Below are 26064 nucleotides of genomic sequence, written 5' to 3' on the forward strand. Positions count from 1 at the left end.
TTCATGTATTTTCAGGATGTTTAAAGGCATGTTTTCCTATTAATCTGAATAGAAATTGATGAGATAGAAATGGAGATAGCCATGATGAACCTTCATTGAATTCTGTGGAATCCACTCAAATGTAATTTACTTTTCACATTACCTTATTGCATGTTTATAGAAACTCATATCATCTTTGTTGTGGGAGGGTGGTAGAGGTGATTCTTGAATGCTTGTTTTCTGCATTGCATTATGTCCTTACAACAGGGTAATACATTTGGGCCTTGATTAATATAGGAGGGAAATTTGATTTAAAAATTACAATAAACAAGCCTAATAAAATCATGACCAATTCTACCTGTACAAAATGAAGTAAAGTCCCAAAATGTGTACTCATGATAGACTACTAATTGTTGCTACTTCCTCTTTTAAATAATTTAATTGATTAGATACTTCTATCCTAATTATTTCTTGACCTCAGTTTTCCTAATAACCTTATTGTTTCCCTTATTGTGTGGGTGTAAACACAAAAATAAAGTAGGTCTGTTGCTCATGCCATTTTATGAGCCTTATAACTTAGAGAAATAATTTTTTATTTTATAATTGATATTGTTAACCAACGTTTAGATTTTGTACTTTGTTGATTTGTTTATAATCAATTAAATAATGTACTTCTTGGATTCACAAATCACACTACTCATCAGATATAATTTCATTGCCAAAGAACAAAAGCTGATTATAGTAAGTTTACATTACCTGAGGTAGTGATTTTTAAACATTAGTATGCATGAGAATCACTTAAAGACAAAGATTGAAGTGCACATATCTGTTAGCACCTCCAGATAATTTGATTCAAGATCTAGAGGGAAGCCCAGGAGTTGACTTTGGAAAAAACAACAACTCAAGACTCTCAAGTAATTATTTATGCATATGGTTCACACACTACAGTTTGAGAAACACTGACTCCACCTCAAAGTCTTTATAATGCTCAGATTTTGGGAATCGTATCACTTGTATGCGCCTCCTGAAGTTATTAATTTGAACGCGTGGTGGCAGTGCAGGCTAAGAGAGTGAATAAAAGCTCTGCAGATTCGGTGGACTCCATTTTATTCAGAGACCTCCCTCCCACCAAATACAGAACACATTTACAGCTAAAGCAAAGATAGAAGTATTGAGGAAGGCAGTCGTCACCAGACAAGTCATAAGACAAATTCGAAATTCAACAGCAACAGATTATGGAGGGTAGATGGTGGACCTGGTGACTGGGACTGGAAAAGGATTTTTTCCTCTGGAATCAGACATAACAGAGATGGCACAAACAGAAGTACATCGCAAGAAAAGGCAAGTGGCTATCCTCATTATATGGATGATTTTGTGGGAAGTGGGTTCAGAATCGATTCAATATTCTGTACTGGAGGAGACAGAAAGTGGCACGTTTGTGGCCAATTTGACAAAGGACCTGGGACTCAGGAGAGGAGAGCTGGCTGCGCGGAGTGCTCAGGTCGTTTTCAAGGGGAACAGGCAGCATTTGCAGCTTGACCCACACACCTATGATTTGCTGCTAAATGAGAAACTAGACCGGGAAGAGCTGTGTGGCTCCACTGAGCCCTGTGTCCTACCTTTCCAAGTGTTACTGGAAAATCCCTTGCAGTTTTTTCAGGCTGCTTTAGGAGTTAGAGATATAAATGACCACGCCCCAGAGTTCCCAGCCAGAGAAATGCTACTAAAAATATCAGAAATTACTACACCAGGAAAGCTGTTTCCTTTGAAAATGGCACAGGATTTAGATGCTGGTAGCAACGGTCTTCAGAGCTACATAATCAGCTCCAATCCTCATTTTCACGTTCTCACTCGCAATCGCAGCGATGGCAGGAAGTTCCCGGAGCTGGTGCTGGACAAAGCCTTGGACCGTGAGGAGCAGCCCGAGCTTGGGCTTACCCTCACAGCGCTGGATGGTGGGTCTCCACCCCGTTCTGGAACCACCGAGATTCGGATTCTGGTCTTGGACATCAATGACAACGCCCCTGAGTTTGCTCAGGAGCAATATGAGGCGCAAATCCTTGAAAACAGTTCCCTGGGCTCTCTGATTATCACCGTCTCAGCGAGGGATTTAGATGCTGGATCCTTTGGGGAAGTATCTTACGCCCTATTTCAGGTAGATGACATTAATCAGCCCTTCGAAATAAACGCAATTACAGGAGAAATTCGACTGAGAAAGGCTTTGGATTTTGAGGAATTTCAGTCTTATCATGTGGATATCGAGGCTACAGATGGCGGGGGACTATCAGGAAAATGCTCTTTAGTCATCAAGGTTCTGGACGTAAATGATAACACTCCTGAATTGACCATGTCTTCACTCTTCAATCCTATCCCTGAAAACCTGCCAGACATCATAGTGGCAGTTTTCAGTGTATCAGATGCAGATTCTGAACAAAATCAACAGATTATTTGCTCTATAGATAACAGTCTCCCTTTTCTCCTAAAACCATCAGTAGAGAATTTCTACACCTTGGTAACTGAAGGAGAGCTGGACAGAGAAAGCCAAGCCGAGTACAACATCACCATCACCGTCACGGACTTGGGGACCCCCAGGCTGAAAACGCAGCACAACATCACCGTGACGGTGTCCGACGTCAACGACAACGCCCCCGCCTTCAGCCAAACCACCTACACCCTGCGGGTCCGCGAGAACAACAGCCCCGCCCTGCACCTAGGCAGCGTCAGCGCCACAGACGCAGACTCGGGCGCCAACGCCCACGTCACCTACTCGCTGCTGCCGCCCCAGGACCCGCAGCTGCCCCTGGCCTCCCTGGTGTCCATCAACGCGGACAACGGGCAGCTGTTCGCGCTCAGGTCCCTGGATTACGAGGCGCTGCAGGCGTTCGAGTTCGGCGTGCGCGCGGCCGACCGCGGCTCGCCCGCGCTCAGCAGCCAGGCGCGCGTGCGCGTGCTGGTGCTGGACGACAACGACAACTCGCCCTTCGTGCTGTACCCGCCGCAGAACGGCTCTGCGCCCTGCACCGAGCTGGTGCCCAGGGCGGCCGAGGCGGGCTACCTGGTGACCAAGGTGGTGGCGGTGGACGGCGACTCGGGCCAGAACGCCTGGCTGTCGTACCAGCTGCTCAGGGCCACGGAGCCCGGGCTGTTCGGCGTGTGGGCGCACAACGGCGAGGTGCGCACGGCCAGGCTGCTGAGCGAGCGCGACGCCGTCAAGCACAGGCTGGTGGTGCTGGTCAAGGACAATGGCGAGCCGCCGCGCTCGGCCAGCGTCACGCTGCACGTGCTGCTGGTGGACGGCTTCTCGCAGCCCTACCTGCCGCTCCCGGAGGTGGCGGCGGCCGAGGCGCAGGCCGACCCGCTCACCGTCTACTTGGTCATCGCCTTGGCGTCCGTGTCGTCGCTCTTCCTGTTCTCGGTGCTGGTGTTCGTGGCGGTGCGGCTGTGCAGGCGGAGCCGGGCGGCGTCTGCGGGTCGCTGCCCGGTGCCCGAGGGCCACTTTCCGGGCCACCTGGTGGACGTCAGCGGCACGGGGACGCTGTCCCAGAGCTACCAGTACGAGGTGTGCCTGCGGGGCGGCTCGGGGACCAGTGAGTTCAAGTTCTTGAAGCCAATTCTTCCGAACTTCCCTCCCCAGGGCATTGGAAAGGAAATGGAGGAAAGCCCCAAGGTTCGGGATAGTTTCCTATTCAGTTAAGTATACTATTAAGCCCTTTTGAAAATCTGTTTTAACCCAAAGTTACATGTTATTGATGGTCCGATTTTAATTAATTTATTACACTTCCTTAGATTGAGTAAAAAATCAGATACTGAGTATACACAGTATTTTCCCTATATTATGTTCAGTAGATCTTTGTTACTCTCACTCAACTATATTTGACAGCCTGAATAAAAAGTAAATTTTTATTTGAATAATTTAAACATTTTGAAACTCAATCGTCTATTAATTTTACAAAAATTTTAATGCAGAGTCCTTAAGTAGGATTGTATATCTAACTATTAGTGAAAATGGTCATCACTATTGCTATGTAAGAAAATTTTAAAAATGTGAGTTTCAGGGCATCTGGTTGACTCAGTTCATAGAGTACTGGAGTCTTGACCTCAGTGGTGAGTTCAAGTTCCATGTTAGTCATAGAGCCTACTTTAAAAAAAGGAATAAAATGTGAATGTTTGATATTTAATCTGCCTGTCATTTGGGGTAACTGCTACAATGTGAATAACTAAAGATAAATACTAAAGATGGCTAAATGGGAGGATAACCAATCATTTATGAGTAATTTAATATACCATCATAGTCAATACATTTTTCTATGCATATAAACTTTACAAAAGTGTCAATATATCAAACTCCAGTTTGTGAGCTTCATGTAAGCCTATGATAGTCTTTTTTAATAATACCAAGCCACTTATAACTGTATAATAAATATTTGATGAATGTTATTAAAATTCCAATAGTGAATTTAAAAATTTTAAAGAAATACAGAAAATGCTAATGAAGTACCTTTGTCAGTAAGTGAAATTACGTATCATTGTTTTATTTTCCTTCTAAACAGAAGGAAACTGTTTCCCTCCATGCACTCTAAACTCTATTACAGAATATAAAATGTTGAGAGTATATTTCATCTCCTTGTCTTTGTCTAACAATCTGAAAGTTCAAATGTATTATTTAGTAAAATCCAGATTATATTGAAAAATAGCTTCCTCCTAGTTTCTCAAGCTTTTTTATGTGTGATGCCTACCAAGACTTAAGTAAGCTCTTAGTGGCAGGTTATTAGGTAATGCTAGATTTTCTGTTCTAGTGCTGTGTAAGTATCATTTATCTTTTTTTAAAAGTAGGCTCCACACTGAGTGTGGAGTGCACCACCAGTGCAGGTCCTGAACTATGACCTTGAGATCAATACCTGAGCTGAGATCGAGTCAGTTGCTCAACTAGCTGAGCCACCCAGGTACCCCATCATTTATCTTTATTAACCATAAAATCATTTACTTTCACAGTTTATCCCACATTTGTATTGTGTGATTTTATTTGTAGTATTTTAAGAAAAATTTCTCATTTCAACTTCTCATTAAAACCAGGCAATTTATACTAAGTGACAGCTGAATGAATATTTTATTCTTGTCCTTAATTAAAATGGAAGTAGCCTGAACTAAATTATATTTGGCTGTGATTTGTGTACAAATAAGTGAACTGTCATGGGTGATTACTAGTTGGTTCAATGAGTGTAGGGAACACATATTGTTTTGCATTCTTAGATATTTATCCCCTCCTCCTTGGGATAATATTCTTCTTTGGGAGAAATTACTTTTCCTGCTAGATCACTGCAAACACTTGGCTTTCGTTGGTGCTCTGGTATTTTTCAGTATACTCCTTTCCATAGTCCCAGAAGATATACACTGGGGTGGACCCCTGTCCAATGTTGACAGGTCAAAACCCTTCCCCAGAAAGTATATCTTTGACTCCATTGACTTTTTTTTTTTGCTTTCTACATGTTTATAGAAAAGACACATTTCCTCTTAGTCTTACTGGGCATTGCATGGAGTGAATTTATGAAGGGGAAAAAAAAAATCCCCAAAGATTATGTAGTCCAGAGACTGACAAGAAATCACATTTTAATTTTTTTCAAAAGTTACAAGCACATTGCAATTTGGGAGTAGAAAGTAAATTTTAAAATTTATAACTTATTTTAACAACAAATTAGTATTTTTGTAATTGAACATAAGCACCCATGAGGAAGAACTTTTATGTTTAATTTGCCATTTTATCTCCTTCAAAGCTGGAAAAATGTTTGCATGGAGAAATATTGGTTAAACGAATAAATGTATTTGTCTTGAGCAGAGTTTTGTACTCTGCTTCAGTAAAGGTACTGAACTTGTACCTTGTACCTTTAAGGAAGATGAATATTGACATAGATATATGGTATTACTTTTGCTCTCACAAATATTGTTACCTACCTTTTACCTACAATGGGTGGAAGTGAGTTTATAACCCAAAAGGCTTTCTGTTTGTTTTAACTGCTGCATGGTGCTTTGATATGAAAAACAAAAAACAAAAACCCAAGAAACCTGAAGTTGTAAGGCAGGACGCATGGTGGCGCTGCAGGCTAAGAAAGTGAAAAACTATCTCTGCAGGCAGCATAATAGCTGAGCAGTTTCTAGCTGATCAAAAAGGAAGTGTTGTTACATCATTAGGGGAGAGTAGGTTACCAAAAGGCAGCTATCGCCATATCAGTCAGTGTTAAGAACGAACTCAAGATTATTGAACCAAGATAGAGGAGTTGGCTGCACAGAAATTATTTTTTTATTAAATACTACATCTTTTGGGCCCTGAGGAAGGATGGAAACACCGCTACCCATAGCGCCAGAGAAAAGGCAAGTGACCGCCATTATTATCCTATTAATACTATTAATGCTGTGGGAGGTAGGCGGTATGACCATTAAGTATTCGGTTCTAGAAGAGAGGGAAAGCGGCTCTTTTGTGGCCAACCTTGCAAAAGATTTGGGGCTTGGTTTAGGGGAGCTGGATGCCCGAGGTGCCCGGATTCTTTCGAAAGGAAATCAACAGTATTTACAGCTTGAGCAGAAGAGTGGGAATTTGCTTCTAAAAGAAAAATTGGACCGGGAAGAGTTGTGCAGTGACATAGATCCATGCATACTGCATTTCCAGGTGTTACTAAAAAGCCCAGTGCACTTTATTCAGGGTGAACTACAGTTACGAGATGTAAATGACCATGCCCCAGAATTCCTGGAAAATGAAATCCTCCTGAAAATCTCGGAAAGCAGCCAGCCAGGGACTGCATTTCCTTTGAAAATAGCTCAAGATTTAGATGTGGGCAGTAACACAGTTCAGAACTACACTATTAGCACCAACTCCCATTTCCACCTTTTCACTCGAAATCACAGTGATGGCAGGAGATACCCTGAGCTGGTGCTGGACAAAGCGGTGGACCGTGAAGAGCAATCAGAGCTCAGGTTAATGCTCACGGCGCTGGATGGTGGGTCACCACCGAGGACTGGGACTTCTCAGGTTCTCATTGTAGTCCTGGACATAAATGATAATGCCCCTGAATTTGCTCAGCTGCTCTATGAGGTCCAGGTTCCAGAGAACAGCCCTGTAGGTTCCCTAGTCATCACCGTGTCTGCTACAGATTTAGATACTGGAACCTATGGAGAGTTCTCCTACTCATTTTTCCAATCCTCAAATCAAGTGATTCAGGCCTTTGAAGTAAACGCAGTCACAGGGGAAATTCGATTAAAAAAACCGTTGGATTTTGAGGAAATGCGATCTTATCGTATGGAAATTGAGGCCTCAGATGGCGGGGGTCTTTCGGGAAAATGCATTATAGCCATAGAAGTGATGGATGTAAACGACAACACCCCCGAACTGACAATGTCAGTACTCATCAATGATATCCCAGAAAACACCCCTGATACCGTGGTCGCGGTTTTCGGAATTTCGGATCCAGACTCCGGAGAAAACGGCAAAATGATGTGTTCCATCCAAGACCATCTCCCCTTCCTTCTGAAACTAACTGTAGAAAATTTCTACACCTTGGTAACTGAAGGAGAGCTGGACAGAGAAAGCCAAGCCGAGTACAACATCACCATCACCGTCACGGACTTGGGGACCCCCAGGCTGAAAACGCAGCACAACATCACCGTGACGGTGTCCGACGTCAACGACAACGCCCCCGCCTTCAGCCAAACCACCTACACCCTGCGGGTCCGCGAGAACAACAGCCCCGCCCTGCACCTAGGCAGCGTCAGCGCCACAGACGCAGACTCGGGCGCCAACGCCCACGTCACCTACTCGCTGCTGCCGCCCCAGGACCCGCAGCTGCCCCTGGCCTCCCTGGTGTCCATCAACGCGGACAACGGGCAGCTGTTCGCGCTCAGGTCCCTGGATTACGAGGCGCTGCAGGCGTTCGAGTTCGGCGTGCGCGCGGCCGACCGCGGCTCGCCCGCGCTCAGCAGCCAGGCGCGCGTGCGCGTGCTGGTGCTGGACGACAACGACAACTCGCCCTTCGTGCTGTACCCGCCGCAGAACGGCTCTGCGCCCTGCACCGAGCTGGTGCCCAGGGCGGCCGAGGCGGGCTACCTGGTGACCAAGGTGGTGGCGGTGGACGGCGACTCGGGCCAGAACGCCTGGCTGTCGTACCAGCTGCTCAGGGCCACGGAGCCCGGGCTGTTCGGCGTGTGGGCGCACAACGGCGAGGTGCGCACGGCCAGGCTGCTGAGCGAGCGCGACGCCGTCAAGCACAGGCTGGTGGTGCTGGTCAAGGACAATGGCGAGCCGCCGCGCTCGGCCAGCGTCACGCTGCACGTGCTGCTGGTGGACGGCTTCTCGCAGCCCTACCTGCCGCTCCCGGAGGTGGCGGCGGCCGAGGCGCAGGCCGACCCGCTCACCGTCTACTTGGTCATCGCCTTGGCGTCCGTGTCGTCGCTCTTCCTGTTCTCGGTGCTGGTGTTCGTGGCGGTGCGGCTGTGCAGGCGGAGCCGGGCGGCGTCTGCGGGTCGCTGCCCGGTGCCCGAGGGCCACTTTCCGGGCCACCTGGTGGACGTCAGCGGCACGGGGACGCTGTCCCAGAGCTACCAGTACGAGGTGTGTCTGCGGGGCGGCTCGGGGACCAGTGAGTTCAAATTTCTCAAGCCCATTTTTCCCAACTTGGTGGGTGAAGCAGCTAGTAGGGACACCGAGGAAAACTCTAATTTTAGAAATCATTTTGGGTTCACCTAGGCATCTCACCTTAAGAGGAGATAAATGATAGTACTAACTAATGTATTATTCGTTTGCATCCTGTTCATTCACATAAGGAGCTGCGTATCCACACAATAATTATTGTCGTATTTGTAGGTATTTCAGCCTATTGAAGTATTTTACATTCTGCATCTCTCGGTGTTTGCTGTTGTTGTTTTTAGGCAGTTCATATTTTGCATGTTCAGACAATAGCGGAGAAATGGTGTATCTTTTTTGGGGGGGATAAGATTTTTGGAGATTAGAAATGTTTTCAGGTTCCTGATGTTTGAGCTTGTTCACTAATATCTTGTTATGGTTAAGAGAATTGTGTTTTCTGATTATCATTAGCATAGTGTATTGTAAATGATGACTTAAAATTTTAAAAGATACTTTTAATTTATACAAAAATTTTTATCACATTGGAAATTGTTGTATTTCTGTAGTGTTTTGTCTTTCTTCAAAGGAACTAATATTTTATCTGGAAGTTTTCTAGGTTGAGTATTTTCTTTCAAAACTACTGTCTTTGGACTATACCATCTGACACAATTTTAAAGAATTCAATCCCTGTTAAATAGAAAAAATGTTGGTAGACTTACGATTACTTTTTCAAAATAAATGATTTGGGTATGTAAATAAGGATTCTCTTTTAAAATAAGATAAAGTCACCTGATTCAAACATTCCGTATGAACAGGAAACAAAAATTTTTTTCTTTCCGATTTTTATTTAAATTCTGATTAGTTAACATATAGTGTAATATTGGTTTCAAGAGTAGAATTCAATGATTCATCACTTACACACAAGAACCAGTGCTCATCAGGGGCGCCTGGGTGGCCTAATCGGTTAAGCGTCCAACTTTCGCTTAGGTCATGATCTCCCGGTTCATGGGTTCCAGCCCCGCGTCGGGCTCTGTGCTGACTGCCAGCTCAGAGCCTGGAGCCTGTTTCAGTCTGTGACTCCCTCTCTCTCTTACCCTCCCTGCTCACACTGTCTCTCTCTCTCTCTCCTAGAAAAAAAAAAAAAAAAGAACCAGTGCTCATCATAGATTAATAATTAAAACTATTATGTTTTACCTGAATATAATAAAACAAAATTATATAAAACTATAGATTTTGCTTAAGCTTAGATAATCTCCTTGAGGTTAAAATATGAGAGAATGATGCATATTAAGATATTAGCATCACTTAACTGCCTGCTAAAAAATGAGGCATCCTCTTATACATTCTCCCTCTTCTCACCTTAATTTATACTTTTTGATATATATGGTAACTTATCAATGTTTATAGTGTTTACAATGTATTTTTTTTAGTGTTTACAATGTATTTTTAAAGGATAGTCCCATGATTGTTTAGACATTTTATGTTTTCAAAGTCAATGTACCCTTTCACTCTTTTCCATGCAAATGTTCAAGCATGTTTATTTATTTACATATGGTAAGCATAGTTGGTTTTTAAACCCGTCTGATATTTCTGAACGCTGAAGTTTGTATGGGCCTATTTCTGCTGTATTGTTACTGATTTTTCTCATTGGTTTTTATCTTTGTTCCTTTGTGTGACTCGTATGCTTGATTGTCCTTTAAAATTTATTTTTAGGATGTCCTCAAAGCCTGGGTTGCATGTTTCACTCTTCAAAATATATTTTCCCTGGGTTCAGCTAGGATTCTTAAATCACTATCAGTAGGGAACCACTGCAAGCCAAGTTTATGGCTTGATATTTCTCACAACTCGACATATACATATTGAAAATATAAACACACATGAGGTCCAATCTGTAGCTATAATTTCCCAGGCATCTTTTCTTTTTCTTCTGCTCTACTTAACATCATGAGGGCTTCCATATGGTTCCTTGGAGTTGGGATGAGGGAGCATCTTTAGATATATTAATGTTTACATTGTATAAATATGTATATACAGTGGATGTTGCCCTGTGGGGGTCCCTTAAAATGGGGGAAGATCTTTGTAGAATATATTGCAAATTTGGTTGGCCCTGAGTCTTGATTTATATTTATTTAATCTCCTGAATAGCTTCAAATCATAGCCCAAGAGCAAATATTTTTAAATGGCCTGAGGGAATAATGAGTTTTGTTGTTCTGACAAATGGTTTACTCCTCCATTACAAGCTTCCATCAAAAATTGGGCTTTTCTTCCATTATGTTTTCTACTATGTTTTTAGCTCTTTTTTTTTTTTTTTTTTTTTTAAGAGAGAGAATCTTAAGCAGGCCCCACACTTAGTGTGGAGCTAGAGGTAGGGCTTGATCCTGGGATCATAACCTGAGCTGAAATCAAGAGTGGCTTGCTCAGCCGCTCAACTGACTGAGCCACCCAGGTGCCCCTAGCTCTTCAATATTTTTAATGTAGGTTTTTTTAAAAAAAAGTCTTGTCCATTATTTTTTATTGTTTTCCATGAAAGGGTCACCTAAATTATCTATACCTTCAATTTCAGAAGTGAGGAGTTTGCCTAATGTTGTTTCAATTTGCACATTCAGTTTTGCCATCATTCCAATGATATATGAGACTATTTTTTCTTTGACTCCAATGTTTCATTCATTGGGTGCTCTGCCCAAGCAAATGATCTCCTTTCCCCACTAAACTTTAATCTCATGGAGAGAGCTCTTTTTCTATTACATTTAGGAAAATACATACTGAAGTAAATATAGATGAATGAGAGTTGAATAAATTAATGAATTAGTGGGTTATTTTATCATCTGGCTTTATAAACTGATAAACTACAACAAAAAATTTTACTTATTTTTTATAAAATGCTTAGGTACTATTTATACTATTGGACATTTGCTTTGTTTACCTAACAATTTATCATTTACAGATGCCTGGGTGGCTCAGTTAGTTGGGTGTTCGACTCTTGATTTCAGCTCAGGTAATGATCTTACAGCCCATGAGTTCGAGCCCTGGATCAGGCTGTATGCTGACAGTATAAAGTCTGCTAAGGATTCTCTCTCTCTCCCTCTGTTTGCCCCTCCCTCACTCATGCGTGCACACTTTCTCTCCTTCTCTCAAAATAAATAAATAATAAAACTTAAAAAAGAACAATTTATCATTTAGAATGTGTGAGCCAACTATCATCTTTTAAAATGTATGATATGATGTTGAGCATTTTCCATATTTATTCACAAGCAATGAAATGTTTATGCTAATTTTATTGTGTTACACATAAGGGAAGAAAGAGACTATGATTCATTTCATACTGCATATATATGCAATTAATTATATGTACACATTAAATTATTACACATTTTTACCCTTAGTTTCTCAGATATGCACTGTAATTTTTTATTCTGCCCTATTTTTGAACTAAGAGGTGTTAACTTAAGGGATTGGTGCTTAATGATTTTATACTTTACTTCTTTTCTTTTACAAACTCTGGCAAGCTCCTATTCCTTATAATTTGAGCGAAGGTATGCAGTTTTGACTTTGACTTCGGGTGACTTTGGCTGAATTATTCAGAATTCAGGACAATTAAAAATAGAAACCACTCTATATCTAACCAAAAAAAAGGTATTTGCTAGAAATAATTAGATACTTACAAAATCAGAAGAACTGGACAAGCAAAAGTGAGAGAGCCTGCAATTAACTCCTGGTTTTGAAGGCACACTACTACTGTTGTAGTACAGAAATCGGGGAGCCATTGTTACTGCTACTACCAAAACTGTTGCTTCTACAATTTCTTCTCCCACCATTACCTCTAGAACTGGTGACAACACATGGGAACCTAGTGTCTTGCTGCCACAATGGCCTCTAATTCCTTCTGAAACTGATGGCTAGACACAGAAATGCTGACTTCGCTGCAAGCACTCACATCTCTCTGACCTTGCTGATCAATGGCAATGACAGTAGGTAGATGACCTTTGCCTGTCTTTGTGGGCTCATCTGAAGGCATCTCATGGTAAAACCTAATTTTCACCTAGAATAATAACTCAGAGTCCTTAAAATGAAGTTTTAAGATTTCTGGACCCTGAATTTTTATTTTTATTTTTATTTATTTATTTTTAAATGTTTTATTTATTTCTAGGAGAGAGAGAGACAGCGTGAGCAGGGGAGGGTCAGAGAGAGAGGGAGTCACAGACTGAAACAGGCTCCAGGCTCTGAGCCGGCAGTCAGCACAGAGCCCGACGCGGGGCTCGAACCCACGAACCGCGAGATCATGACCTAAGCGAAAGTCGGACGCTTAACCGACTAAGCCACCCAGGCGCCCCTGGACCCCGAATTTTTAAAAAGTCATAAAAGGAAGTACAAATGGATGGCAGTTGCCAATAGCACCCTGAGGAGCATCATTAGTTCAAAGAGAATCTTGTCTCAGCAACTGAGTTCATTTATTGCTTTGGGGCTAAGTTTTTAGTGGAACAAAAATTATTTTGGCTACAAATCACACCACTAATATGTAGAAATGCAATCATATGCTCCTCTAATAACCAACCCTAACAGGTAATTTAGTTGACCCTATCTGCTCCTAGTGAGCAGCGGGAACTATAGGTGTGGTCTGAGTGGGTATGACACAGACTATTCATTTCACCCAAATATCTGTTATCCTCTTATTTATTACTAATAGACCTCTCATTTTTTAGTTGCTCATGTGGATATGTGGGCTATAAATTATATTTCCCAACTCCTGTTGTGATTGGGAGTGGTCTTGTAACAAAGTTATGGCCATTGAGAAATGACTACAAGTGCCATGGAATATTTCATGGAGGTAGTCTTTAAAAAGGAAGACAAAGCCTTCCTTTTCTCCTACTTATTGGTTTGAATGGAGATATAATGGGTAGTATTAGACAGCTATCTTGAACTGTAAAGTAAAGGCCATGATTTGGAGGTGATAAAACAACACATGGAAAGTGACTATCCCAGATAGCACAGTATGCATTTCAAGCCGCTAGCCTTTTATGAGAGAAAATAAAGTTATATTTTGGAGAAGCTATTGTTGTTATGGTTTCTTCTATAATATCAGGTTGAAATTATAGAGAACATATTTGTATATAGAAATCATGTAGAACATAATTCTTGCTGATATAGTAAGCTTCTTAACAAAGATATTTAAGATAAGAACCAAAGAAGGAACAGAAAAAGTTATGAGGCTTACATGCATGTCTTACAAAGCAAACAACTCAAGATTTAAGAAAAATTATTTTTAAAAATAAAAATGAAATTAATTATAAGAATAAAAGTAAATTAATAAGTAGAATAATAATAATGGGAGATTTCACCAATAAACATGTCTATTTCTTTGAAAAATTCAAGAGTATTTTGAGTTAAATTGGTGGATTGGACATGTACCTTTAATTTAGATTCCTCTAAATATGCACTGACATGAAGGTGAAGAGATATTTTCAAAAACATAAACTTACAAGAATGGAAAGAAGAAGACAACAGGAGAAAAATCTTAGAGTTGGAAAGTAGATGAATGATTTAGTAGAATGACAAACCAACTACCAAATCCTAAAGAGTGAAAAGCTGAGAACCAATCCTGTTTAGGCTGCAGGATTTTCAGAAGAATCAAAGCTGTCAGCCCTAGATACTATGGAAAAGATCATAGGGTGCCAAATATGGAGGGTCACATTAAAATTGCCTGAAAAGTGGTTAAACCTCCAGCAGATAACTATTCCCCACTGTAGTCAATGAGCAACTTCTTTTTCTGATCATAGCATAATTTTAGATTAATTAATTCTAATTCATCAACCGCAAAAAGGAGAATCATATTAGAGATTCCCCTGGCAAAGCTGAGAGCAGGGGTAATATGGGCAGTGGAAATAAATGACCATCTAAACACTGTATGCTGAAGGATTGTTAAAATGCTATGATAGTCATTGGAACCAATTGCAGATGTTTCAATTCTCAGACACATGGCAGAATTTTAATTATATTTCTTCTTTAAATTATGTGTGGCAAATAAAATGTAATTTCCTTTGGCCAGTAAAATGTGAGATTAAATGATGTATATTATTTCTGGGCTAAGGCTTTCAGAGACAGCACATGATTTAACACATTTACTTTCTCCAATATAGTGATCCTGAAAGCATAGGTAGAGATGGAGTCTTCAGAAGCCTGGATCCCTGGCTGAGCACCATGAGGGCTCTGTGCTGAACTGTATAGAATATACAGTGTGAGAAAGGAATCAACCCTCATTGTGTTAAACCTTTGAGATTTGGAGGAGGTGTTTGATATTGAAGCATTACCTAGCATATCCCGAGTGAAGCAGATCTCCCCTTTACTTCCTCCATCAGTCCTTTACTTTTTGGGGTAGGAGATTTTATACAGTTGAAAAATCTAACCAGTCCAAGTGGCAAAGACCTATTCTGACTGACACTGTGCTGACCCAACTACAAGTGCTTCCAGTTCACCTCAAAATGGACAGGCCCTGCCAACATGCTTAGGGCTATTACTGAGCTCTTTAGCCTACCAAACTAAGTTAAGAACAGACACCTGAATGAGACACCTGAAGAAAGTTTCCAAAAAGAAAAACCTAAACAAAAACCAAGCAAAGAGGAAAAAATGTAAGTTGGACAAAACAAAGTTTACAGAGGAAAAAACTTGAAAAAAAAACCCTATAATTAATACAATCAGATGAGAAAAGAAATTATTGCATCTATGAAATAAGTACAAAAAGAGGGCTCTCTTGAAAAATTCCTTAAAAAAACAAGGCTCTTGTAAAATATGAACATAATGAAGAAATGAAAATCTCAGTAGAAGAGCTTGAAGGCAAGGTTAAGAAAGTATGTCAGGAAATATTGCAAAAGTGTTTTGAAATGGTAAACAGGAAAGAAAAACTAAGGAAATTATGGATCATATCAGAGGTCCAACATATGATTTGTAATAATTGAGAAAGAGACAGGGAGAGGCTTGAGAGAGAGAGACTGAGAGAGAGAAACAAAAAACATTATCCATGAAATAATTCAAGAAAATTTCTAAAAGCTTTCCTAGTAGAAAGGGCTTACCAATTGTCAGTGGATGAACATAAACCCAAACCAAGAAACATTAGTGTCTAATTTGAAAACTGTACAGTGATGAAATACTACAAGAAGTAAAAATACAGGTCATACAGAAACTATAAAATAAGATTTGCTTTAGACTCCCTGGCAAACACATTGATTTAGGGAGCTCACCAACAAAATATTTTAAAATTCTGAAGAAAAATATTTCCAACCTCAAACTCTATCATTAAATTTCCAATCAAGTTTGAGGGCAGACTAAAGATATTGTAATACACTGAAGGTCACAACAAAATTTAAATCTCATACACTCTTCTCTGGAGACTACTGGAAGGTATCTATTAAAATGATAGAGTAATTCAACAGAGGAAGTCAGAAGAAAAAAGAATATTGAAAAAAGAAGTGAAATGAATCTCCAAATGATGTTCAAGGATAATTCCAGGATGATAACTGTCTCACGAGCAAACTAGTCCAGTTTGGAGCTACCTCAAGAGCAGACATTTTGGAGGATATCATCAGGAAGTCCCCTGACATCTTTTCAATCGGATGAAACTATTATATGATGAATCTATTAAAGCCATAGGGTAAAGGAAAAAAAAAAGAGGAAAAAAGAAAATACTAAAATAGGAAATCCAACCAGAATAAAAGACAAAGAGAACACCGGAATGACAGCAAAGGAAAGTTCCAGGATGATAGCAATGCAGCAGATGTAGAGAACACTCAATTTAAAGAAAATTGGTATCTCAGGAGATATGGAAATGACCATGTGGAAAATTGTACTGCGAGGAAATTAGAAGTATGGGAAGAACACATGATAAACATAAAGAAATTCAAGTAAATAAAAAAGCAAGCAATTATTAACTTCAAGAAAAAAGTGAAAAAGAAAGTATAATTAGTACACTACAATGTTCCAAATAGTACTGCAACTAAAGGAAGGCATGAAAGGGCCTTGAAAGTGCACAAGAGCTAAACCTAATTCAATATAATAAGGAGTTGATTGATAATGTCTAAAATTAATTTAAAAATACAGAATACAGAATAAGGCAGAGGACATAACTAAAGGAGTTTAAAATGACTGCCTATTGAGAAGGGAGCTAGGAATGTAAGGAAACAAAAGGCAGAAAATGATTTTATTCTAAACCACCAGTACTATTTGATTTTGAACCGAGGTCATATATTATTTTGAAAAAGCAACGCATTTTACAAGATCAGCAAAATAGAGATCTTACAAGTCTCCCCAAGAATAAAAAGGAGATAAAACACTAAACACAACTAATAAGAATAGGGATATAACTAAAGATAAAAAACAATGAATTTTGCAAATTCAGATAAAATGAATCGTTTTTAAAATTAAATACAAATTACTTTAAAAGTAAACAAAACCTGGACAGATCAATAACCGAAAGTAAAATGGAAAAGATAGTCATAGATTAACCACCAACAAAGTTACCAAACCAAGTCCATTTAAAAACTGGAGAAAGTTTTAACATTTACTCCTGGTGGAAGCCAGAGTTGGATTTCATGTTCCTAGATTAAGGAAAACAACAAATTTATTTTTCTACGAATTCAAACTATCAGAGTGAAAAAACAGTGTAAGCACTTACTAACATTACTGTGACTATTTAAGGAAAAAGGCAATAAAACCGCAAAGACACTTGGGGATATAAAACTATTCCTGTTGCAATTCCTTTAATCCGCCATCTTTTTGTTCTATTCATGAAGGTGGGATAACATCCACAAAACGCAAGGTGGCGCTGCAGGCTAAAAAGAGTGGGAAATACTCACACAAAGGATGTTAACAGATTCCGGTGTTTAGAAGAAAGCTGGCCAGGCAAGAAAAGCAGAAGAAAGGAAACCGTGGTGTTAGAGTAGGGTAAAGTGGGACCCCCTCCCCACAAACATATCCGGCTCATTTCTAAGGATTCGGTTTCTGCCATTTCTGAGAACTGCTTGAGGCTGAGTGAACGTGGTTTTCAAAGATTGTTTAAACGAAGAATGGAGGCCAGAGTGGTGCTTGCAGTGCAGAAAAGGCAAGTGTTTTTTCTTTGCGTATTTCTGGGAGTGTCTTGGGCTGGCACAGAACCGCTTCGGTATTTTGTGGCGGAGGAAACGGAGAGAGGGACCTTTCTGGCCAACCTAGCAAATGATCTGGGGTTGGGGGTGGGGGAACTGTCAGCTCGGGGATCTAGAATCATTTCAGATGAGAACATACGATTTTTACTATTCAATCCGATTACTGGTGATTTACTTCTAAATGAGAAATTAGACCGTGAGGAACTGTGCGGGCCCAGAGAGCCCTGTGTGCTACCTTTCCAGTTGTTACTTGAAAAACCTTTTCAGATTTTCCGTGCTGAACTATGGGTCAGAGACATCAACGATCATTCTCCAGTATTTCTAGATAGAGAGATTACCTTGAAAATATTAGAAAGTGCCACTCCAGGGGCAACATTTCTCCTAGAAAGTGCACAGGATTCAGATGTTGGAATCAACAACCTGAGAAACTACACCATCAGCTCCAATGCCTATTTCCATATTAATGTCCGTGATAGTGCGGAGGGAAATGTTTATCCTGAACTGGTCCTGGATGGTGTTTTGGATCGTGAAGAGGTTCCTGAGCTCAGTTTAACCCTCACAGCCTTGGATGGAGGGTCTCCGCCCAGATTCGGGACTGCCCTCATACGCATCCTGGTTTTGGACATAAATGACAACATCCCTGAATTTGTACAGTCAATCTACAAGGTGCAGGTGCCTGAAAACAGCCCTGTTGGCTCCTTGGTTGTCACTGTGTCAGCTAGAGATTTAGATACCGGAACTAATGGAGAAATAGTCTATGCATTTTTTTACGCCACTGAAGAAATTCTCAGAACATTTCGAATCAATTCAACATCTGGCAAGCTTCATCTTAAAGCCGAATTGAACTACGAGGCAGTACAAACTTACACATTAACTATTCAAGCCAAAGATGGTGGAGGGCTTTCTGGAAAATGTACTGTGGTGGTGCATGTAACAGATATAAATGATAATCCACCGGAACTGCTCATGTCATCACTTACTAGCCCAATTGCAGAAAACTCACCCGAGACAGTAGTAGCTGTTTTTAGGATTAGAGACAAAGATTCTGGGAACAATGCAAAGATGCTGTGCTCCATCCAAGACCATCTCCCCTTCGCCTTGAAGCCATCAGTAGAGAATTTCTATACGCTGGTAACGGAGAGCCCCCTCGACAGAGAAAGCCAGGCGGAGTACAACATCACCATCACCGTCACGGACTTGGGGACCCCCAGGCTGAAAACGCAGCACAACATCACCGTGACGGTGTCCGACGTCAACGACAACGCCCCCGCCTTCAGCCAAACCACCTACACCCTGCGGGTCCGCGAGAACAACAGCCCCGCCCTGCACCTAGGCAGCGTCAGCGCCACAGACGCAGACTCGGGCGCCAACGCCCACGTCACCTACTCGCTGCTGCCGCCCCAGGACCCGCAGCTGCCCCTGGCCTCCCTGGTGTCCATCAACGCGGACAACGGGCAGCTGTTCGCGCTCAGGTCCCTGGATTACGAGGCGCTGCAGGCGTTCGAGTTCGGCGTGCGCGCGGCCGACCGCGGCTCGCCCGCGCTCAGCAGCCAGGCGCGCGTGCGCGTGCTGGTGCTGGACGACAACGACAACTCGCCCTTCGTGCTGTACCCGCCGCAGAACGGCTCTGCGCCCTGCACCGAGCTGGTGCCCAGGGCGGCCGAGGCGGGCTACCTGGTGACCAAGGTGGTGGCGGTGGACGGCGACTCGGGCCAGAACGCCTGGCTGTCGTACCAGCTGCTCAGGGCCACGGAGCCCGGGCTGTTCGGCGTGTGGGCGCACAACGGCGAGGTGCGCACGGCCAGGCTGCTGAGCGAGCGCGACGCCGTCAAGCACAGGCTGGTGGTGCTGGTCAAGGACAATGGCGAGCCGCCGCGCTCGGCCAGCGTCACGCTGCACGTGCTGCTGGTGGACGGCTTCTCGCAGCCCTACCTGCCGCTCCCGGAGGTGGCGGCGGCCGAGGCGCAGGCCGACCCGCTCACCGTCTACTTGGTCATCGCCTTGGCGTCCGTGTCGTCGCTCTTCCTGTTCTCGGTGCTGGTGTTCGTGGCGGTGCGGCTGTGCAGGCGGAGCCGGGCGGCGTCTGCGGGTCGCTGCACGGTGCCCGAGGGCCACTTTCCGGGCCACCTGGTGGACGTCAGCGGCACGGGGACGCTGTCCCAGAGCTACCAGTATGAGGTGTGACTGCGGGGCGGCTCGGGGACCAGTGAGTTCAAATTTCTCAAGCCGATTGTGCCAAATTTCCAGGGCCGCTCCCTTGGGCCAGAAATAGAAGAAAACGCCAACTTTAGGAATGACTTCGGTTTTAGTATTCAGTGACTATATTGTTTTTCGTATTCCAGATATTTAAACTTGGTAAGTTCAAGATATGGATTTTCTGGCAATCCGTTAAGGATTTTTAAATCACAATATACTTGCCTGCAGAATATTTTATATTACCGCTTTGTTATAAAGAATAGTCTTTTTTTCTCAACACTATAAGATGAAATGGTCCTAATTTTTGCTCTCTAAATGCTGATGAAGTCAGTAATTGTACAAATTGTTGCTGTGGAATAGCTTAGTAATGGATTAGGATGGGGCTCCGGGGTAGCTCAGTAGGTTGAGCATTCGGATTTCCCCTCAGCTCATGATCTCACTGCTCCAGAATTGGAGCCCCGCACCCAGCTCGCTGCTGGGGAGCCAAATTCGGATCTTCTGTCTCTCTCTGTCTCTGCCCTTCCCCCGCCCCTCGGTCAAAATAAATACACATTTTTAAATCAGAGCTTGAGAAAAGAGGAATGGATTAGGAAAAAATAGTGGAAAGTTGATTTTATATGATCAGTTGTATTCCCTTGAGTTTTTCTTATTAATAAATCATTAGGTAAATAAGAGAGCAATAGTACCCTAACACATGAAGTATGCCTAGTGGAGAAGGAAATAAATGGTCCAGTGAAAATCTGGCTCTTGCTTTATTCTGCTCTCATAGCTCTTTTTTTATTTACTTTGAGAGAAAGTGTGTGTGCATACACCCATTTGATGGAGGGGTAGAGACAGAGCAGAGGAGAGAGAATCTCAAGCAGTTTTGAGCGGTCAGCAAAGCTGCTCTCATAGCTCTTAACTCTGATATTGTTTCCCCTCAAATGTTATATACTATATATTGTGCTTCCTTTCATTAATATACTAGTGTTAATTTTAATACAATTATTTTAATTGCCTTCCATTAAATTTCATTGCTGTTAACAGGGGAAAAAATAGCTACATTGTGTTCATCCAGTGACATGAGACAGCATAGTAGTGAAATGGACTTTTCTTATTTGAGAAACATTGAGCATGGGTGACAGAAAATGTAGTGGTCACCAAACATCCATTCATTTTTTTCTTCCTTAGTAATAGATCACAAATTACATGTAGGGCATTAGCAAGTTCATCAAAAGCAAAAAACAAAACCAAAAAAACCCACATTTTCCCTCCTTGGCAGCTGGAACGGAGCATTTGACAAGGTTACTGCCAACAGGAATGTATATACAAATGTTGTAGGAGACTTCCTACAAGAAAGCTATTTAAAGGGAGATGTCCCCTTTTGATCTTCTCTAACTGCGCCTTATGGCTTGGAATGTGTAAGTAATAGCTGCAACACAATTAGCCATGTTGGACCAGAGAACAACACTAAGGATGGAATAACGTAAAGACAGTCAGTATAGAAGAAATTTAAAAGAAATGAGGATCCCTGGTAACTATGGAGTCATCATGTTACCCCTGGAGTGCCTACTTCTGATTTTTTTAAATCTCTTTACCTGAGAGATAAAAGAACTTCTATCTCATTTAAGCCACCATCATTTTAGTTTTTGTGCTACCTCCAGTGGAATCCAATCCTAAGGCTTTAACAGTAAGCATTTTTTAATTAAAATGTTATATAAGACAGTAAAACGCACAGATCTTAAGTGTTTAGTTTGATATAATTGATCTTTTATTTATTTTTATTTTTTTTTTAAATTTTTTTAATGTTTTTATTTATTTATAGAAGAGAGAGAGAGAGAGAGACAGCGTGAGCAGGGGAGGGTCAGAGAGAGAGGGAGTCACAGGCTGAAACAGGCTCCAGGCTCCGAGCTGGCAGTCAGCACAGAGCCCGACGCAGGGCTCGAACCCACGAACCGCGAGATCATGACCTAAGTGAAAGTCGGACGCTTAACCGACTAAGCCACCCAGGTGGCTGATATAATTGATCTTTTAAAGCTCTTATTTTTTATTTCTAATTGAGTTCAAAGTAGGGTACAGAAAAAAGTAGTAGACTAGAGTGCTTTACATTCATTATCTTTTTAGTCCTCTGACAAACCCTAAGGCTTTGAATAAGGGACTTAGAAAAAATATATGTAATAAAGTAAACTTCAACTTTCTAAGTTATACATGAGAAAATGTATGTAATAAAGTGAAGTTCAACTTTCTAAGTTACATATGAGGAAACTGAAGTTTAGAAAGGTTAGTAACTTGCTAACAATTCTAAAGTAATAAAAGGAGAAATTTGAAATATAGTCTGTTTTAACTGATACTCCAGCTCTTAATCCATGTGTTATAATGGCAGGCATTAACTGGTAGCACTGTCTTCCTAACTAAAGAAAGTGAAATCCATCTATTCCATAAACTAAACTCCTATGTAAAAATGTAGCTTTTAGTCTATAGTTTGTACTTGTTTCTTTACTATAGACTAAAACACTACTCTGGATCAGTAGATCCAAAGTTCTAATAGAAGCACTGACCTAAGTAAGCTGGGTCGGACACCATAGTCAATCTTTATTAGGAGCAAAACAGCCTAATAAAGGCTGTATCGATCATTTTCCTGTACCATCTTAACATATCACATTAATTATCACAGAAATGAATGCTCTGGATAAGTAGAGTTACCTTATGGTTATATTTCTTGAATTTTTTGTACTAGTCCTTCAGTCTGTTTTCTGTCAATCCTAATATAAAATTTTCATTTTCCTTAGAAGGTTGAAATTCACCTTATTATGTACATTTTTTCTAAGTCCCTTATTCAAATTAAATATACTGTATTCATTTTAGCACACTATTGTTAGAAAACAATTGATATTCTAGTACTAATTTTATTTTGTTAAGCTTATTTGTTTTGAGAGAGAGAATGAGTGGGGGAAAGAGGAGGGAGAGACAAAGGATTGGAAGTGGACTCTATGCTGACAGCAGAGAGCCAGATGGGGACTTGAACTTATGAACCATGAGATCAGGACCTGAGCCATAGTTGGATGTTTAACCACCTGAGCCACCCAGGTGTCCCTCATATTCTAGCATTACTTTTACATGAAATAACTAATTTCAGAAAAGTATAGGCAATGGTGTGGAGGATTTTTTTCACTAAATGATTTAGAGATTCTGGAAATTTAGTAGGAACAAAACTGATAGACTCCAGCTATTTTGTGTTAAAATTAACCACATGTCTTTGGCAATTCCACAAAAATTATGGTGCAAAAATACTTAGAGGGTCATAAGTGACTTTATTCTGAAAGGATGGCTCACTGGAGTTGAATCAGACATTTTCCAGCAATTGCTGTGGTAAACTATTCTTGGAGAGTCATAAATTGTTAACTCAGCTTGAGGTACATGAATATCCATTCTTGTGTTATGTATCTGTTTTCCATTATTGCTATAAAAAATTACCACAAACATAGTCGCTAAAAACAAAAATAATGTATTACCTTATAGCTTTTTAGGTCTCATGTCTGGTATGGGTATTATTGGGCTAAATCAAAGTGTTGGCAGGAGTGCATATCTTTCTGGTGGCTCTAGAGGAGAATCCATTTCTTTGTCTTTTCTAGCTTCTAGATGCTTTCTATATTACTTGACTCATGTCCCCTTTCATCCGTTGTCAAAACCAACAAACACTGTATCTCTTCAACCAATTCTTCCATAATCAAATCTCCTTTTGACCATGCCCAACAAAAGTTTTTCCACCCAGATAATCCAGGATAATCTTCCCTTCATAAGATCTTCAGTTTAATTACATCTATAAACTTTTGCCATGTAAGATAAATATTTACAGATTTGGGGAATTAGGATGTCTTTGGGTGAGTGGCCATTATTTATCTACCACAGATTGGTTGCTTGGAAAAAAAATTATCCAGTCTGGCAATACCACTGGTAGCCAGTGTAAGGCACATAAACATCTTTATAACAGGAATTTATGCCTAATGGATTAGATGCTTTAATTGCAGACAGTATTTAACAAACTTCTGAAAATCATTAAGAAAAACACTGAATTGATAAAGATATGAAGCTTACTGCGATTCAATTCAAATTACAGAAATGGATAGGCAGAACAAATGAATACAAATTTCAAAGGGACTTGTATCTAGCATATACAAAGACCTCTTGCAACTCAATTAGGAAAAGATAAATAATCCAGTTTAAAAACAGACAAAGATCTGAATAGATGGTTCTCCAAGGAAGATATGCAAATGGAAAATAAGCACATGAAAAGATGTCCAACATCATTAGTCATCAGAGGTATGCAAATTAAAATCATGTGATACCCACTAGAGTGGGCAGAATCAAAAAGAGAAGTTAGAAGGATATGGAAAAATTGGAATGCTGATACACAGCTGGTGGGAATATAAAATGGTGCAGCCACCTTGGAAAATATAGAGCTACCATCTGACATGGCAGTTCTGCTGCCAGAGAAATGGAAACAACTCAAATGTCAACAGAGGAGTGGATAATCAAAAGGCGATCTATCTATACAATGGAATATTATTCATCCATAAAAAGGAATGAAGTACTGATACATGCTACAGAAATGAAAATTTCTGTCCACATGAACTCTTGTGTATGAATGTTTGCAGCAGCATGACTCCGAGTAGCAAAAAGTTGGAAACAACCCAAATGTCAATCAACAGATGAATGGATAATCAAAATGTGATATATCTATACAATGGAATACTATTCATCCATAAACGGGAATGAAGTACTGATACATGCTACAACTTGGGTGAACCTTGAAAACATGCTCAGTGAAAGAAGCCATTCACAAAACTCCACATATTAAATTATTCTATTCATAGGAAAGTCCAGAATAGGGAAGTCCACAGAGTCAGAAAGTAAATTAGTTATTGATTAGTTATTGATTATTGCTCAGAACAGGAGGGATTGAGGGTGGTTGCTCAAGGGTATGGATTTTGAAGGGTATTGTAAATGTTCTAAAATTGACTATGGTGATGGATGTACTACTCTTTAAATATACTAAAAGTCACTGAATTGTACACTTTAAATGAGTGAAGTATACGGTATGTGAATAAATGTCATTAAAGTTTTTAAAAAATAATATAAGAGATGGGGCGCCTGGGTGGCTCAGTCGGTTAAGCGTCTGACGTCGGCTCAGGTCATGATCTCACGGTTGGTGGGTTTGAGCCCTGCATAGGGTTCTGTGCTGGCAGCTCAGAGCCTGGAGCCTGTTTCAGATTCTGTGTCTCCCTCTCTCCCCTGCTCATGATCTGTCTCTCTCTACTCAAAAATAAAAATAAACTATAAAAAATTTAAAAGATGAAGTGTTTAAAAATAATATAACCAGAAATTATTCTTGTCATATTAAAAAAATATCCAAAAGCATGGCAGGCCTAATCTTGAGATCTACCTATTTGGGAAATAATTTTTCAATAATTTGAAAGTAGCAAAAATTCACAGCTCTCAGGGTTAGGTGTCATAAAGAAGAGGAAGTATGCAATTTAATGTCCCATTGGTTAAATAATATCTTTAGAACGGTCATTAATTGCAGCTTTGCAGTGTCCATTCATTTGTAATTCTATAATATGTACCATGAAAACGATGTACTTGTGAAGCTGTTCCCATGTTATTTCAACACTTTGCTCCTAAATGTACATTCTTTTTAGCTTAAATATTATTTAATTATTAACTCTCAACAGGGTTTAACAGCAATGTTAAGTAACACTTTGGTCGTTGTACCTCTGTGCAACAATACAGAGCTCTATCTGAACACACACATACACACAACACATGAAAATAGAGCTCATTGTTTTATATTACAGAATACATTTTACACAACTTATTCAGTACATTTAGGAGTATTTTGTGGAAAATATAAGATGCAGTGAGAACACATGGTGGCGCTGCAGGTTAAATGATGGAAAACAGAATTACCTACGCAGCTCCAGTCTCCAGTCAAACAATTTCACGTTGCCTGGAAGCTAAAGAATGTTTTTTCTGGCCACAGCAAAAGTGAATCTGAAATCTCTTTACAACTCTGTTTAGTGGCATAATTTTGATATCTGGACTGCAGTACCAGGCTACCGGGATACTGGATATACACAAAGCTCTTGTAAGACAAATTTTCATGTAAGAGCA

At 40.8% G+C, this 26064-nt stretch overlaps 3 protein-coding genes across 3 annotated transcripts; all 3 read left to right on the forward strand.

Annotated features, from left to right (window-relative positions):
- Positions 1 to 1171: 1171 nt before the first annotated feature.
- On the forward strand, positions 1172 to 3709 carry LOC120234331 (protocadherin beta-6-like). The gene has a single exon (XM_039236131.1). The coding sequence runs from the start codon at positions 1226 to 1228 to the stop codon at positions 3671 to 3673; it is 2448 nt and encodes an 815-aa protein (XP_039092062.1). The 5' UTR covers positions 1172 to 1225; the 3' UTR covers positions 3674 to 3709.
- Positions 3710 to 6310: 2601 nt separating this feature from the next.
- On the forward strand, positions 6311 to 9075 carry LOC120234334 (protocadherin beta-17-like). The gene has a single exon (XM_039236137.1). The coding sequence runs from the start codon at positions 6311 to 6313 to the stop codon at positions 8708 to 8710; it is 2400 nt and encodes a 799-aa protein (XP_039092068.1). The 3' UTR covers positions 8711 to 9075.
- Positions 9076 to 17640: 8565 nt separating this feature from the next.
- LOC120234366 (protocadherin beta-7-like) lies at positions 17641 to 20037 on the forward strand. Its single transcript, XM_039236191.1, is given in 1 exon segment — positions 17641 to 20037. A coding segment is annotated over 1 exon segment (2397 nt).
- The last annotated feature ends 6027 nt before the right edge of the window (positions 20038 to 26064 follow it).

This window comes from Hyaena hyaena, unplaced genomic scaffold, assembly GCF_003009895.1.
Source record: "Hyaena hyaena isolate Hyena2069 unplaced genomic scaffold, ASM300989v1 scaffold_107, whole genome shotgun sequence".
NCBI classification, from domain to species: domain Eukaryota; kingdom Metazoa; phylum Chordata; class Mammalia; order Carnivora; family Hyaenidae; genus Hyaena; species Hyaena hyaena.